Genomic DNA, 17,242 nt, shown 5'->3' on the forward strand with positions numbered 1-17,242 from the left:
ATCTTCAATTCTCCAAAAGCACAAAATACAGTAAGTAGTATTTTGCATAAGAAAAGATGTACCATATACATATAAAATTGAATCCAGACTCTTTCTCTTCTGGCCATGTCATCTAGTACAAAATATGAAAAATTTTGGCCATGGACATGAAGTGTGTTACTGATCTCAGTCATCGTAAAGTCCTTAGTTATAAAAGTACTCTGAGCCACCAAATTTAAAAGTATTCCAGAAGTGTTATCAAAGCAGTAATTCTAGATTAAAGAAATTCAACATAAAGAAAATAAATATCTAGCTTATCATTAAACATACTTCTAGAGAAAGTATGTTTATATACTTCTAGAGAAAGTATGTTTACAATAGTAAATATGTATCTCATTTCAATACCCCTTTGAGGGGAAAGTTGTTGCTTTTTTTAATATGAAGGCTACAAAAATTCTTGTGCTGATTTTCAAGACTGCTAAAGTAGAATAAATTAAAAAATTAAGAAAACATTTTATAAGGGCACCTGAGTGGCTCAGTCAGTTAAGTATCCGACTTTGGCTCAGGTCATGATCTCACAGTTCGTGAGATCGAGTCCTGCATTGGGCTCTCTAACGTCAGCATGGAGGCTGCTTCAGATCCCCTGGCCCCCTCTCTCTCTGTCCCTACCCCCATTCTCAAAAATAAACAAACATCTTTTAAAAAAGGTTTTATAAATATCTAAATAACTAAGTAATACAGGCAAAGCTCTCATTAAAAGTCTGTTTTAGGGTGCCAGCCTTAAATGTAGGATTGGAAGGCCTATGATTTTTAAAACTTCAATGAAAAATCCCCCACAGACACAAGATTCAACCTCTAAACAATTCCTAGGAAAAGTAACCCCACAGTTGTGAACACTAATTCCACTTGGAATGTTACAAACCTGGCTGCATTTGTTCCCTCTGGGTATTCACACCCCTTTTACAATTCACACCCCCTTGTAATTGAGAGGTACAATCTCTTTTCCCAACCCTTGAATCTCAGCTGCCTTTGTGAACTGTTGGCCAATCAAACACTGCAGAAAAGACAGTAAGTATGCTTGCTCCCAGTCTAGACCTCAAGAGACCTTGTATACTCCTGTTCCCTCCCTCCTTCCTTCTCTCATGTGTACACATGCATGCACATAGAACCATATTACTGTTATGTTCCCTGTCATGAACAAGCCCAAGGCAGCCTGCTGGATCATGAAAGACACAAGGCAGCCTCACTATTACCCCAGGCAACATCCTATAACAGAGCTACTCAAATGACCTATAATTGACCCCAGACACATGAGAGAACCCAGCCAAAACAGAGCTACCTACCAAGGCTCAGACTAAATCACCAACCACAGAATTACGAGCTAAATGAGTAGTCATTATGTTAAGCCATTAAGTTTCAAGAGACTTTGTTATACAGCAATAGCATACTAATACACAGGGAAGAAGACACAATCTGACGGGAACCAAAAGGGTCTCTGGAAGATAAAAATGGTGCCACTGACTTGGAAGACCAAAAAAAAAAAGAAAAAAAACAGTAGTAAAATGAAAACAATGGCTAAAGAAAAAAGAAGCTAACCTTGGAATTGGAGTTAACTTGAAACAGATAATAAAAGTAGGTTGCCCTTAAAAAAAAAAAAAGTAGGTTGCTCTTTCCTTGTGGAGAAATAAAACCTATCCAAATGTTACCCACGCTTCAAAGCTCAAATCACAACTCTCCAATAAAATTCTTTCTGATTGCCCTAGGCAGAGTGATCATTCCTTCATTAATCATGTACAGACAGCACACTACTGAGGCCTGGACTTTAATCAGTAAATATAAATTCATATTCTAGGTTTATCAGCTATGCATCCTTAGGCAAGCTTCTTAAGTCTTTGAATCTGATTCCTCATCTCTTAACTGTTACTTAATAGTTCTCAATCCCACAGGGGGGCTGTGAAAAAAGGGATTCTAAATGTGTCAACATATTAAACACAACATACATACTCAAAAATGTTAAATTGAATTTTGAGTGATTCATTCATTCATTCACTCAACTTTGACTGTATTCCTAGTGTGTGTCAGGCTATGTGCTAGACACTGGGAAAAAAAGGAAACAATTACTAATGATACCACACACAACTGCCTTCTAGTAATAATTTTTCACTCCTATAGCCCTAAAATTAGAATGAGGTTAGAAATTACTCCTTATATCTCTTCATATTTCCAAACAGTATGTGGCACAGTGTACTGAATGTAGTAGTTACAAAAATATTTCTGGACAATTTAATTTTTAAAAATGATAAGATTTCTACATACAACTTTTAACATCTGCATCAAAGCAAGAGCATCATCACTTTCAATGCAAAGCTAAAAGGAGACTCACTTGACAGCTCACATCCATCCCTGCTTCCAATAGCACCTGAACAACTGCTTTGTGACCATTCCGAGCAGCAAGGTGTAGTGGCGTGTGCTTTCTAGTGTTGCAGCTCATTAAGTTAGGGTGTGCACTGATGATCATTTTGACCACCCTAAGTCGTCCATAGAGTGCTGCCAGGTCCAAAGGTGTTTCTAGCTTACTGTTCCTGATGGTAGGATCGGTGAGCTCTTCTAGGAGAACAGCAACTACTTCTGAGTGTCCATATTGAGCTGCACAGTGTAGCGCAGTTTCATTTTCATTGTTCTGTTAAGACAAAGATGTAAGATTAGGATTTTCAGAAATTCAGTTATCAAAATCTAAACAGTAATTTAAAACCAAAGATACTTTGAAAATGTAAGTTTATGACTTACCTATTTTAATAAGTATGCCTAATAGAATATCCGATAAAAAGGATCTATCGTTTATCGCATTAAAAAATCACAATTTTAATCATTTTAAGAGGAAAAGTCAAATTTTTCCCTATATTATATATTTCAATTTTCAAGAGCGATAAATGATTTAGCCATGTTAGTCAGTGGCCCTGCTGGGCCCAGATGGTCAGTGTTATCTGTACTATGCATCATACCTCCATGACATTTGTTAATGAGAGAGAGTAATAAGAATTATAACATACTTTTAACAGACTGGCTTTCCAAAAGGCACTTGAAATGGTAAATTCTTGACAATGAAAGAGTTACGGAATTATTTCCCAAGTTAAGTTTCATTTTATTTTCTATGTAAGTACAAATTATTGCTCCTTTAGCAAAGAGAATGAAGACATACTGGCCCTCAGATTAAACAGCATCATTCTGAAATGTAATTATGGATTGAGAGACAGACTGAGACCCATTGCCAGACAATCTACAAGAAGTATCATAGTATTACATATACACCTAATAAGGGTTCCAATGGAAAATCAAGAAGATTTTCCTAGAAGTTTAGCAAGATAAAAAGTGTACCTAGATAGATCTAGAGCGTATAATCCTAAGTGAAATAAGACAAAGAAAGACAAACACCATGTGATTTTACTCATATGTGGAATTTAAGAAAGAAATGAACAAAGGAGAAAAAAAAAGAAGCAAACCAAAAAACAGACTCTTAACTATAGAGAACAAACAGATGGTTACGAGAGGGGAGCGGGGTAGAGGGATGGGTGAAATAGGTGAAGGGGATTAAGAGTACACTTATCTTGGGGTGCCTGGGTGGCTCAGTGGGTTAAGTGTCCAACTCTTGGTTTTGGCTCAGGTCATGATTTCAAGGCTTCGTGGGTTCAAGCCCAGCATTGGGTTCTGTGCTGGCAGTGCGGAGCCTGCTTAGGATTCTCTCTCTCCCTCTCTCTCTGTCCCTCCCCCATTCATGCTGTCTCTGCCTCTCTCAAAAATAAACTTGAAAAAACTATTTAAAAAAAAAGAGTACACTTATCTAGATGAGCACTGAGTTATAAACTGAGTTACTGAAGGGGCGCCTGGGTGGCGCAGTCGGTTAAGCGTCCGACTTCAGCCAGGTCACGATCTCGCGGTCCGGGAGTTCGAGCCCCCCGTCGGGCTCTGGGCTGATGGCTCAGAGCCTGGAGCCTGTTTCCGATTCTGTGTCTCCCTCTCTCTCTGCCCCTCCCCCGTTCATGCTCTGTCTCTCTCTGTCCCAAAAATAAATAAACGTTGAAAAAAAAATTTAAAAAAAAAAATTGAGTTACTGAATCACTATAATGTACACCTGAAACAAATATAACACAGTATATTAACTATGCTGGAATTAAAATTTACTAAACCACTCATAAGGTAGATGGATGTTTCAGTACATTTAGGCAAATGGTGTAGATAGATGGTATATGACTATGTCAGGAGGTAGAAGCATTAGTCAGGAAAAATGTAAACAAGAAATTTTAATAGCAAAAATGCAATGATCCTGAATGAGGGTTTGAGAAAGGGGCTGCCATCATCAGAGTCATCATCATAACTAACACTATGTACCAGGCACAGTTGCATTCCATAGATGTTTACTCATTTACAAGTTACATTTACGTTTACCTCACTGTGAGATAGATACGAATATTATCATTATTGCCATTTTATATATGAGGAACTGAGGCACTGAGTAGTTAAATAACTTGCCCTCAAATATACAGCCTTTTAGTGTTGGGGCCAGGATCTGAACATATGTAGCCTAGACCCAAAGTCAGTGCTCTTAAAACCATCTTCCACAATAACAACTATTACTACTGTCATTTGCTGAATGCGTATATACATTGGTTCATTTCTCCTACACCACACTGCCTGCCAAGTATTGTTATATTGTCAAAGAAGAAAGGAAATTAGTGATCTGAAAGCAGAATTTCTATAGATTTTGCTGAAAAGAACCCTGAGTTGTAATAGGAAATAAATACTTAGATATACGCTCCGACCGTATGATTAAAAGAGTAAGTAGGGTTCAAACCGGAACAAATCTTAATGTCCCTAAAAGTAACTCAGACTTGCTCTGGCCGATGAATGCAGATAAGCTGAGAATAAAGAGTTTAAAGCAGAGGAAGGATTTGAAAACTTAACGACAGAGTGGCAAAAAAAGTTTTAAATGAGCACTACGAAAGGCTTCTTACTACTTACCTTCCAAATAAAAGTATCAGAAGAGGGCATTTGAAGACCAAAGAATAAGGCCCAGAAAAAAACCTACTCCCTGGAGGCAGTCACCAAAAAGTTAAAATCTGATGGATGGGAATTCAGCTGGAGGCATTATTTCTTCCATCATTTTGGAGGCAGTCATTCCCGTTCTTAGTTTGAATGTATTGCTACAGTCTACTTCCCCATAGAGACTGACCAGATACAGGTCTACATTCCCTGTTTATCTGGCTAAGTTGTAGAAGCCTGATAAGAAAATCAATTTTACTACTCTACACCATAAAAATATGATCTAGATATATGCCTTCTGACTAAATAAAATTTGCCCTTGGTTGGAAAGAAATTCAATTTTCAAAACAGCACCTCTTTGAGAAAAAGAAATGGCAATTATGAAATAATCATTCCTCAAAGACCTCTCTACTTTTGCAGAGGCCTTAGCATAGGATATTATAAGTGCAAAATTGAAACTGTGTCTATTAACACCAATTATCATTGTTCAGAAGTCAAAAAAAATTATTTCAACCATGCCAGACTTACTCAGAAGAAAATACTCATAGAATTTATCCATGATCAATACATACTTGTATTGTCACATGAGAAAGACCACAACTGTGTTATCTTTATAAGAGGCATGATTGTATACTTGTATCCATACTAACAAGTGATCTAAAAGAATCTAATTTCAAATAAACAGACTCTGAAGAAGAACTGATTGATAACTGCTAGCAGATCTACAATGAACATTCCTGAACAGTTAATCCCTACTTCTTCTTCTTCTTTTTTTTTTTTTTTTTAACCAAATGGGTGTTCTCCAAAACTATAGGACACTTCTAGACAATGGGTGGTAGGAAAAAAACAGCTAACAAAAGCTATTTTCCAAAACATCTTGCTTTGGAAAGTAAAACCAATGGAAACTAACACTAGTTAGGTTTGAATTTTGGTAAATGGCAAGAGAATATACTTATGAGCTAGGCTCTTCGTGTTTTTGCCCTAATGTTGGAGGAAAGAGGTAAAAGGGGGGGAAGAGATGAATATACAGAGAAATATAAATTGTAAACATGCATGACATCAGAAAAAAGGAAATAATAAATCAGCTGACAAAAGATGGGAAGGATGTATCAATTATAAAAATGATAATCGGGGCAAGGTAGACTTTGTTTTCAAAATTATGTTGCCCTAAACTGACCACTAATTTTAGAGCAGTATAAAATGGTGCCCTAGGTTGAAGTGCTAATAACCCACACTTACAAGCAATAGTAAACCACTCAATCTCTCTGAACCTATCTTATCTATAAAATTAGAATATTATCCTCTCTATAAACCTTAGGGTATAGGAAAATGCTTTGTAAACTTTAAATATCAATATATAAGACAGAATTATTTTTAAAGAAAGGTGTATTAGAAATCAAAGACTACTTTCAGAAATCAGAATGAAACCCTGACAATTACACATAATTTACTATAATAATATGGAGTATTATTGGCTAAGAGCTTGAGCTTTGCGTCGGAAAAACCTGCCTTCAAATACTAACTGCATTTCTTGGGGTGCTTGGGTGGTTCTGTCAGTCAAGCTCCGACTTCAGTTCAAGTCATGATCTCACAGCTCTTGAGTTTGAGCCCGCATTGGGCTCTGTGCTGACAGCTCAGAGCCTAGAGCCTCTTCAGATTCTGTGTCCCCATCTCTCTCTGTCCCTCCCCTGCTCATGCTCGCTCTCTCTCTCTCTCTCTCTCCCCTCCCCTCTTCCCCCCCTCTGATTCTCTCTCTCTCTAAAATAAATAAACATTTAAAAAATTATCAAAAAAAAAAAACTAATGACAACTGCATTTTTTAGTAGATGTGATATCATGGGCAAGTTATTTAATCTCTCCAAGGTAGCTTCCCACATATAAAATAAGAACAATATTTAATCCCTACTTCATCGGGCTACAGTAGAGCTTAGTAAGATAACATAGATGAAGTACTTTGCACATCACCTGGCATACAGTAAATACTCCATAAGCAACGGATTTACAATGACAATACCAATGTGCTATTGTGGAGGGCTCTGGAATTAGAGTCCAAGTCTGACTGTTAGTAATTCAGTAATGTGTGCCCTTAGATGAGTTATGTAACTTTACTGAGCCTGATTTCTCACCTATAAAATGGGAGTAATAATATCACTTCAGAGGTTGTGAGAATTAACTAAATAACATATTATAGGTGAAAGTGCTTAGCATAACCTGGCTATCTTATGTCTCAGTATATGTTAATTACCATTTTTATTCTTTCCCTCTATTGCTTAAATACATAAAGGTTTATAAGTAGCTAGTATATTTCTGTCCTATTCAGAGGGGGAAAATAAATAAACCTAAAATGAAAAGTTGCTATGAAAATAAAATTCCCACATCAGAAACTTTTAGGAGAAATGACACTGAATGATAGAAATAGGCCAGTGCTAAAGGAGTACCATATAAAAAATAAACAAATATTAAAACAAGGTATTAAAAATCACAAGAAATTTTCAATTTGTTTCCCGTAGAAACCACAAGACAAAACAACTTTCAAATATAAATTAATTCTAAGTGTTTTTTTTATTTTCATGTCATTTAAAAAATATTTTGCTTGTAAAAACTAGCATCCTCTTTTTTAACCTTGGGTGGTTTTTGCATCTTATTATTTCAGGTTCACTTTGGGGCATTCAGACAGTTTTAAGAATAACCACCAGATGGCTCATCCCACAAATGATCTTTTCACTTTTGATTTTCTGACAAACATAACAGCATTCCCAAAAATTTCCCTTCAGCATGATATGCTGATAAAGATAGACATATCTCTCATTTTTTAAATATTGAATTTATGAGTATATTTGCATAAAAAATATTCTGCATTCTATAACCTATAAGCATAGAAATTTTGTGATGAATATTAGTAATACACTTTTCCAATTAATAAAACATTTTCCCTACCTACAGGAACTTTCTACAAGTGCATTTTTCTGGGGGAAAAATGTATTTTTCTTCCCTTTGGTGTTTATAGTTAGAGCTATGGTTACTTTTCATTCTTTAGTCTGAATTTCAGTCAAAGGCTTGCAAAGTCTGTATGCATTTGAACAGTATGCTAATTGCACTTTATTAGATGTGCTTGCCCTACAGTAACCTACTTGCATTGATGTTGGACAACTGCCAACCTGCAGCTTAATGCCATGGTTGTAATTCAATTGTTGGACTGCATGCTGGTTTTCAAATATAGTTTTACAAAATGGGAACAGTAGGGGGCATGCAGAGCTCAAGATGTTTGTTATCATACTGTATTAGGGGACCATATTTTACTTTCTGGAATCTGTGGGTCTTATTTATTTAGAATAGAGACACCGGCATTCCTTTCTTAATATGTCAGTTATGTGTAATATGGATATTATGCACTTGCAAATATTTTTACTTTCTCTGTCATTATATTGCTGCTGGGTTTTATTCAACTCACTCTGGGCATACGCAAAGGAAATTTTTAACTTAAAAATATTTACAGTTGTGGGGCCCCTGGGTGGCTCAGTCGGTTAAGTGTCCGACTTCAGCTCAGGTCATGATCTCACACAGTCCATGAGTTCGAGCCCTGCATCAGGCTCTGTGCTGACAGCTCAGAGCCTGGAGCCTGCTTCAGATTCTGTGTCTCCCTCTCTCTCTGCCCCTCCCCTGCTCATGCTCTGTCTCTATCTCAAAAATAAATTAAAACATTAAAAAAAATTTTTAAATATTTATGGTTATGACTAGCAATTGTATATACTGTATTTTGCATTTTGATTCACAAAATTCTATTTACTGTGAAAGTGCTACATACACGGGAAGCATTTTGCAATGAATCCATCATCAATGTTTTAGCATTTAAAATTTTCTTAAGAAAATCTCTAATTCGGAGTGCCTAGGTGGCTCAGCCGGTTAAGTACTGACTCTGGATTTCAGCTCTGGTCATGATCTCACTGTCACGAGATGGAGCCCCCTGTTGGACTCTATGCTGGGTGTGGAGCCTACCTAAGATTCTCTCTCTCCCTCTCCCTCTGCCCACCCCCCTGATGGTGTACACACACACTCTCTCTCTCTCTCTCAAAAAAGAAAAGAAAAAGAAAAAGAAAAGCTCTAATTCATATTACAAATGTGAATTCTGTTCTATCTTATTCAAAAACTACAAAATGAATGCTTATATAAGGCAATCAAAAATATGACAATTATTTCCTTTATGTGGGATTCTCTTATTAACAAATATCTTTATAAATGCCCAACTTAGTGCCAATGTAACTAATACAAGTGCAAAGGAACTTTACAATTTCTCCTTTAGGAAATTTAGCAGTGAAAAGATCTTTGGCAGAGTAAAGACAAAAATTATCAATTCTTCATTGTTACCTTACTTTGCAAAACTAAAAACACAATAGCATGAACAAACATTTGACAAGTGCACCTGTTCATTGACTCTAGAATGTGATGGTCCGTGATGAATAAGAATCTTCACAATTTCTACATCTCCTTTCCAGGCAGCCAGGTGAATGGGAAAATAGCCTTTGTTGTCTGCTACATTTGTTGAAGCCTCATACTGAAGTAGTTTGAGAACTATGTCCCTAGAAGAAAAAAAAAAAAACAGAAAAGAAAATATGCTAACCACACAGATTTCATTAAACAGGTAACGATGAAAGTATACCAGTTGCTGGTTGGCAATTGAGAGTAAGAGACATAAAATTGGGTTTAAGTGTTAGCCTATTCAACATTTGGCTATTTTACTTACCTGGAAAACCATCAACACCACATACACAAACAGAGCACTAACTAACCAATGAAAGTCCTTAATAGAATTCATTTGGGAAACATTTATCTAATTTCATAACTGAATGAAACAAGTAAAACACTTTTTTAAAAATACCTCTTCCGGGGCACCTGGGTGGCTTAGCTGGTTAAGCATCCAACTCTTGGTTTCGGCTCAGGTCATGATCTCATGGTTCGTGGGTTCAGGCCCCGCGTCGGGCTCTGTGCTGAGCACTCAGAGTCTGGAGCCAGCTTCCGATTCTGTGTCTCCCTCTCTCTGCCCCTCCCCTGCTCACTCTCTATCTCTCTCTCTCTCTCAAAAATAAAAAAAAATAAAAATAATAATAAAAAAATAAAGTAAAAATAAAAATACCTCTTCCTATTTTTTTTAAAAGGGTTTTTTCTCAAATAGCCCATACCTAAGAGTTAGTGTGAAGGAAAAGCTGAGGATAAGCAAACTCCTTATTTACAAAAAAAAAAAAATCATGCTACCAAGAGACTTTTAGAGAATTTATACATCATTCCTGCAAAGAGTGGAAATAATAAATTGAAAATGCACATAAAAGACAAAGCAGACAGCAGGAAAGGGGGGGAAAGTTTAATAATTTTTCAGCCATGGCATACAACATATTATGAATATGTGTTATTCATACTTCTGCACTCCTTCATCTCTCCCTTCCAAGCTTAAAAAAATGATTTCAAGGGGTGCCTGGGGGGGCTCAGTTGGTTAAACAACCAACTCTTGATTTTGGCTCAGGTCATGATCTCACAGTTCATGGAATTGAGCCCTGCACTGGACTTGTACCGACAGCACAGAGCCTACTTGGTACTCTTTCTCCCTCTCTCTGCCCCTCCCACACATGTATATACATGCATTCTCTCACAAAATCAATCAATAAATATTTTTTTCTTTAAAAATGGTTTCAAGAAGGCAATTCGTTCATGAGACAAGTTCCACTACTGATTCAATATCAATTCATACTCAACATACCCTACCTATAGTATTTTGTACCCAATCCCCAACAAATTTTCAAAGCAAAAATTCTGAACTGTAATATCCAACTTCAGGAACAATTAACAAGTTTTGGTACACATTATATTGAATTTTGTATCAAGCAATCAAAAACAGTAACTCTAAACAAAAAATGCACTTTCACCTGGAAGCATTTATGAAGCAATTAAATTGAAGCAAATAAATCTATTAAATTCACTTAATGAAATCCTAGACAGATATACAAACACATGCATATATACATATGCAATTACAATAAATTCTAAAGTTGTTTCTCATATATAACAAATCACTGGTAGTAAGAACAAATGTAACACAAAGAGCTAAATTTAAGTATTTCATGAAGCCAGACTTTAAATGTAAGTAACAAATGAGAAAAATTGGAGGAAGTCTGAATAGTTTAGAACTATAACAGCTACCCCCTACAAACATACAAAATAGACATGATACAACACAAACATTACAGTGAAAAGTAAAATATAATGCCCAGAATGTGATCTAAACTTGTGAAGGGGAGCAGAATATACCACCCCAAAATATGTCTCTTTGGCATAAGGATGGTTTTAGGCTGATTACTTTCAAGAGTAGATGCTGGAAAAGCTCTGAAAATGGACTAAAAGTTACCTTTTTGTAATAGACATTTAAATTTATAACAGAAATCCCCATTTGTAAGGAAGTCTCTCTCCCTTTTTTTTTGTACCAGAAAATGAAAAAGGACTCTATATCTCTAGAATTATCAAGGAGGAAGGTAGCAACTTCTAGCTGTACAACAACCCCATACCTTGTTTACTGCGCTTTTCCTCCTAACCTCCCATAACTGGTTCTCTTTGATAAACATCTTTTCATCTTTAGCAGGCAATGGTATTTAAGGTGGTGGCAAGGGCCATTTCAGGGGATTAATTCAGTTTAATTCCGTTTTTCTGGGTTATCTCCCATGTATACAAGAGGTATACATGTAACTAAACTTCTTGTTTTTCTCCTGCTAATCTATCTTTTTATTATGGGGAGAGGGAAGAGTTCCTCAACCAAGAATCTTGAATGGTAAAGGGAAAACTAATCTTCATTCCCCACACATGAAACACTAGATTTAACATATAAATGCATGAAATCATGATGAAAAAGAACCAAAAAAATGTTGTACAAATATTAAAGTTCCAAGGAGTCCTAGATTTTCTAATGATAAGATTTCAGTGAAAATAAGAATAAATCTCATTTTAATATTCTTTTTAAGAACCAGTATTATAAAATCTGAATTTAGAAAATTTGGATTTGAGTCCCAGCTACACAAACTGCCTAATGATGTGACCCTAGAGAAATTATTTAGGCTCAGTTTTCTTTTTCTTTTCTGTAGAGGATATAATAATAATAATAATGCCTACTGGTCAATATTGGTAGGAGCTTTAATTGAGATCACAGAAAAGAAGTCACTCAATAAACAGTAAAGCACTATACGAAAATATTAGTTCTTGCCCCACGTAAAAATAAAATCCTTTCGGGGCGCCTGGGTGGCGCAGTCGGTTAAGCGTCCGACTTCAGCCAGGTCACGATCTCGTGGTCCCTGAGTTCGAGCCCCGCGTCGGGCTCTGGGCTGATGGCTCAGAGCCTGGAGCCTGTTTCCGATTCTGTGTCTCCTTCTCTCTCTGCCCCTCCCCCGTTCATGCTCTGTCTCTCTCTGTCCCAAAAAATAAATAAACGTTGAAAAAAAAAAATAATAAAATAAAATAAAATCCTTTCAAAATAGAAATGCTTCCAGCAAATCACCTTTGTAAAAATGAAATCTGAAAATCCAAATGACACTTGAAGCTTGTCCAGTTCATATATTTCTCCTCACCTCTCTGCCATGCAAGAGTTACTATATAGGGTCTTCCATTCTGAGATAAATAGCTACAATGGGGTAAAAAGGATTCAAGACCTATGAATAACAAAAGCAGCTAAAAATCAGAATATCTGGTTTAAGGTACCAACTCTACTATTTACTAATTTGGTTATCTTGAGCAAATCAAATAACCTCTGTCAGTCTTTCAGGTATTATTAAAATAGAATTTAAAGACTACGTCTTCCTGACAATCTGAATGGGTTGTGGTGTGAATCAAATGAAAAACAGGTATGACTGTAAATTTGTATGCAATCACACATATTCTCAAGGCAAGCTACAGCAATGTTTACCAATCCCAGCAATTTTTTTAATGAAAGATTTCAGTATTTAAATAAAAGGTAAAATGATACCAAAAGAAGATACAGTTAAATATATGGATCTATAAAGTGGAATTTACACTACCACAAAATAGCCTTCTCCAAATTTATCATTTATCAGAGAAAGATACTTATGTGAAGAATTTTAACTTTATTCCTCAATGCCTAACCAAATAAAAAAAAAATATTCTGAAACTTCTAAAAGCATTTCCTTTCAAAGGGTAAAGAAGATAGTTTAAGGGGTTCATCAATCCTATTTTCTCTTACTCCACAAAATCCATTCAGAGTTTCATTTGTTCCTTGGCTCAAGTCCTGTTGACATTTTCTAATAATGTATGTAATATACATTTATTCTTTATTTATCAGGAAGATTGATGAGATAGTGAAAATTTTAACTTACTGACATTTGTATTATGTGATATTACCAGTACCTAATATCTAAATCTGAAAAAACTAATCTGTATGCCTATGAAATTGCCTTTGGTGAACACTAAGATCCTAACTAAACACTATTATATTTAAGTTTTTAAAAACTTATTCATTTTTATTAAATTTGTTTATTTGTAAATTTAAATGTGTGTTTAAATTTTTATTTAAGTTGTACCTTTCACTTTATTCAAAGATATCAGCTAATGAACTGGCATGGCTCAGGTTTCTAATGTGAAAACATATTTGTGAAATATAAAGCTATATTTCTTTTTTTAAAAAGATTTTATTTTTAAGTAATCTGTACACCCAACATGGGGCTCGAACACACAACCCCAAGATCAAGAGTCCCATGCTATACTGACTGAACCAGCGAGGCATCCCTAAAGTTATATTTCTGATCAAAACTGTGTCTGTCAGTCTTACTGAATCATAAATAAGATATTAATCAACAAATTGCCATTAATCTTTCTTATGATGTATATTAAGAAATGACGTATACTTGTACATGTATGTTACAAGTAATATGTATTAAATAGGCCCTTTTCATCCAGACTCATTAAGAATAAACTAAATTTGGGGTACTATCTATAGTATCTAAGCTGAAAGGATTTATTTAACATTAGGATCCCCCCAAATTAGTATTATTAATTTTCATTTTTATTTAGGTTGTACCTTATATCTTCCAGTGGTATCAACAAATGAACATGTTGACTGTGCTAGGTTAGTAGGCATGAAATATTAAGTAATATAGATGAACAAAGTTTATAAAATAGCAGAGAAATAACCTCTATATCTTAACCATAAAGTGCCATTCTTTCTTATATGCAGCATTTGATAAATAAGAATTGCTCTAAAATCCTAAAGTTAATGTGGTTGATGAGATCACAGAAAAAATAACTCCATTTCCCAGGAGTAAATTAAATTTAATAACAACATAATTTAAATCATTGCAACATTTTGCAGCCTGAAGCTAATATAGAAGTTCAGGTAAAAATAGGAATTCTAAAAGTATTGATTTTTGCTAATGTATTGAATTTGCTTCATTTTCTGATAGATATAAATACACTTCTAATTAATATGAAATGTCTTTTAAGAAGTTTCAGGATATGTTCCGAGCAAAATTAAGTTCATTGGGAAGGTTCAACATTCAAATTTCTTTACCTCAAAAGCAAATTTCCCTATAATTGAATCATAACCAAAGATATTTATTTTGTTCCATCCTCCCTTACTTGTTAGTAGTCTAAATAACTCTGAAGTAAACACAAGTCATTTTTATATGGATATAGTAGTAACAAACTAATGAAATTCTCAAATTAATTAAGGCCTTTTTTATTTCAGACTTTCTTGAAGATTTTACTTCTCCTTAACAGAAACAGAGTTGCAAATGTATTCAACATGGTCAAAAGACTCTAGGACATACACTCCATTTTATAGCTGGAGCTTCTTTTTATACTGAATTCACTCTCACAGATTTCCAGAGAAAGTGAATAAGAGCAAATTTTAACTAGTTAATATCCTTATCCAGGAAAGAAGCAATTATATCCAAGTTATTTCTAGGTTATCCAAAGAGAAATTTCATGGACCAGACTATATAAATTTTTAGAGGAAGTTCTCTCCTTTCATTAGAAAACCTAAGAAAGAGTGAATCAAAAGTACACATAGCTTACCATCTGGATTCCAGATACAATTTGAGATACAATTTGGATTTCAGATAATGGAGTCTAGAATCCAAGCATTAAATATTCAAAGAATGAGGCAAGAACAGAAAATACTTAAAACCCCATGCATATCAAAGACACATATATTTCAAAGATATAAACGTAACAATTTAGTGCTGACAGTTTTCAAAACAGCATCCAAGAATCACAACGTGCCCAATATAGTTTAATGAGATGAAACTTAAGAAAAAAAGGAAAGGAATAATTTGCCAAGAAGAGAAGTGAAATATGAATACAAATGTTTACTAAAACTTTATAGTGAACAATAAGATTATTATTTAAAAAAAAGAAAAGATGAGAAAAAGAGAAAAGGGAAGGACAGAAGAAGGAAAAGGAAAGAAGAAAGGAAGGGAGGGAAGAAGCGATAGAAGGAAGAAAGGAAGGAAAAAGGGAAGGAGGCAGGGAAGAAAGAAGTGATGGAAGGAGGGTGAGAGACAAGAAGAAAGGCAGAAAATCAGGCCAGCTGGCTGGCTAATGTCTACTAGGAAGAGAATTAAGAGAACCAAATTTGTGGCAGAAATACATGAGAGAGAAAATGAATCCTCCATATTTTAAAAAAGAAAAACAGAAATAGGTCTCTTGCCTATCTACTGAAATAATTTATAATCATTGCTAGTGGATTTTGTCCTACTGACGGTGGGGGGTTTTTTTCTGTCATTTGAAGGTAATAATTTTCTAATCTGCAATTACAAATGACCCAGGAAATCACTAACAGAAGTACATTTTCTATTGTGTCTTGCTTTGGCTAAGTGAGATGAATTGTTCATTATGAAACAATGTATTTCAGGTATAAGGTCCTATTCTGCTTGAGGATTAACTAGAGTTGATAAACAAGAGCTTCCATTAAAACATACAAAATAAGAGGATATAATATGGGCATAATTTGCAGTACGAAGGCTTAGACCATATGTTGAGGGTAGAGGAAAAGCCTGTGTTCAAAGGAAAAGAATAAACTACAGAACCCTGTAATAATACTTCTAGCTCTATGATTCCATGAACTTTAGCCTAGAAATCATAATGTTTTCAGACACAATTTACAGATGATGGCTACAACAACAATAGCAACAAACATGGAAATGATGTGTTTCTGTGCTGACTGCTAACGCATGCTTGGGAAGAATACAAAATAATCAATTGCTCATTACCTTGCTAAGTGAGAATAGCAAAAGCAAAGAAAAGAAAAAACATTCTTCTCTGGTTCTGAGATATATTCTATGACATTTTTTTCTCCTTCAAATATATTTTCTTAAACCAATATTAAAATTAGCATTCTGTATGAACACACTAGTTGATGGGAGGCAGTCCAGAAATAGACAACAGAACAGAGGAAAGCAAGCAAGAGTTTAGGAAACTGATGTGCACAGTCACAAAGAGAAGATAATGTACAGTATTGGCAAAGGCATGCACTTAGAACTAAAACACTTAAACTCAAGTCACAGCCCCACCTTAATATCTAAATGACCACTATGTCATTTATCCAGAATGGTTTTGTTTCTCCATGAGGGGAGGGGGGTTGGGTTGAATAAATCATCTCTAATTACAAAAATCCATGGGTAATTTAAAGTCCGTAAATCTTACACTCTAGATGGAAATGTAAATTTCAGAATTTTAGCATCACAGTACATAACTGAGCCACAAATACCAAAGCAGTGTATCATAAAATGTAATCATTGAAAGGAACAATGAGAAATATCCAGCCTATGTATTCAGTACACTGAATTCAGCACTAGATGGGTTAATTAAATGGGGAAAGGTCACATACCCAGCAGAGATGGGAAGATGGAATCAGAAATTTTCCTGCTTTTTTCCAATGCCTGTACAATGACACTGAGTAAAATCTTTCTAGAAAATGTTAAAAAGATGGGATCTTCATATAAAAGCAGAGATATATAATTCTCAGAGAATATCTGCAATCAAAGAGATCATAAAAGATATCTAGTCTGGGGCGCCTGGGTGGCGCAGTCGGTTAAGCGTCCGACTTCAGCCAGGTCACGATCTCGCGGTCCGTGAGTTCGAGCCCCGCGTCAGGCTCTGGGCTGACGCTCAGAGCCTGGAGCCTGTTTCTGATTCTGTGTCTCCCTCTCTCTCTGCCCCTCCCCCGTTCATGCTCTGTCTC

General features: G+C 35.4%; 1 protein-coding gene across 18 annotated transcripts in view; it reads right to left on the reverse strand.

Moving 5' to 3' along the window:
* The window catches only part of ANKS1B (ankyrin repeat and sterile alpha motif domain containing 1B), a 1,079,650-nt gene that overhangs the window by 898,126 nt on the left and 164,282 nt on the right, over window positions 1-17,242 (reverse strand). For all 18 annotated transcript variants that reach the window (XR_006709127.1, XR_006709126.1, XM_045464947.1 and 15 more), the window contains exons 3-4: window positions 9,437-9,593; window positions 2,363-2,659 (exon numbers count right to left, since the gene is read on the reverse strand). Coding sequence is in view for 16 of the 18 variants with exons in the window: in XM_045464947.1 (XP_045320903.1) it covers window positions 2,363-2,659; window positions 9,437-9,593 (454 nt within the window). In the remaining 2 variants the exon portion in view is untranslated. The remainder of the gene's footprint in view (window positions 1-2,362; window positions 2,660-9,436; window positions 9,594-17,242) is intronic.

The sequence above is a fragment of the Leopardus geoffroyi genome, chromosome B4, assembly GCF_018350155.1.
Source record: "Leopardus geoffroyi isolate Oge1 chromosome B4, O.geoffroyi_Oge1_pat1.0, whole genome shotgun sequence".
Lineage (NCBI taxonomy): Eukaryota > Metazoa > Chordata > Mammalia > Carnivora > Felidae > Leopardus > Leopardus geoffroyi.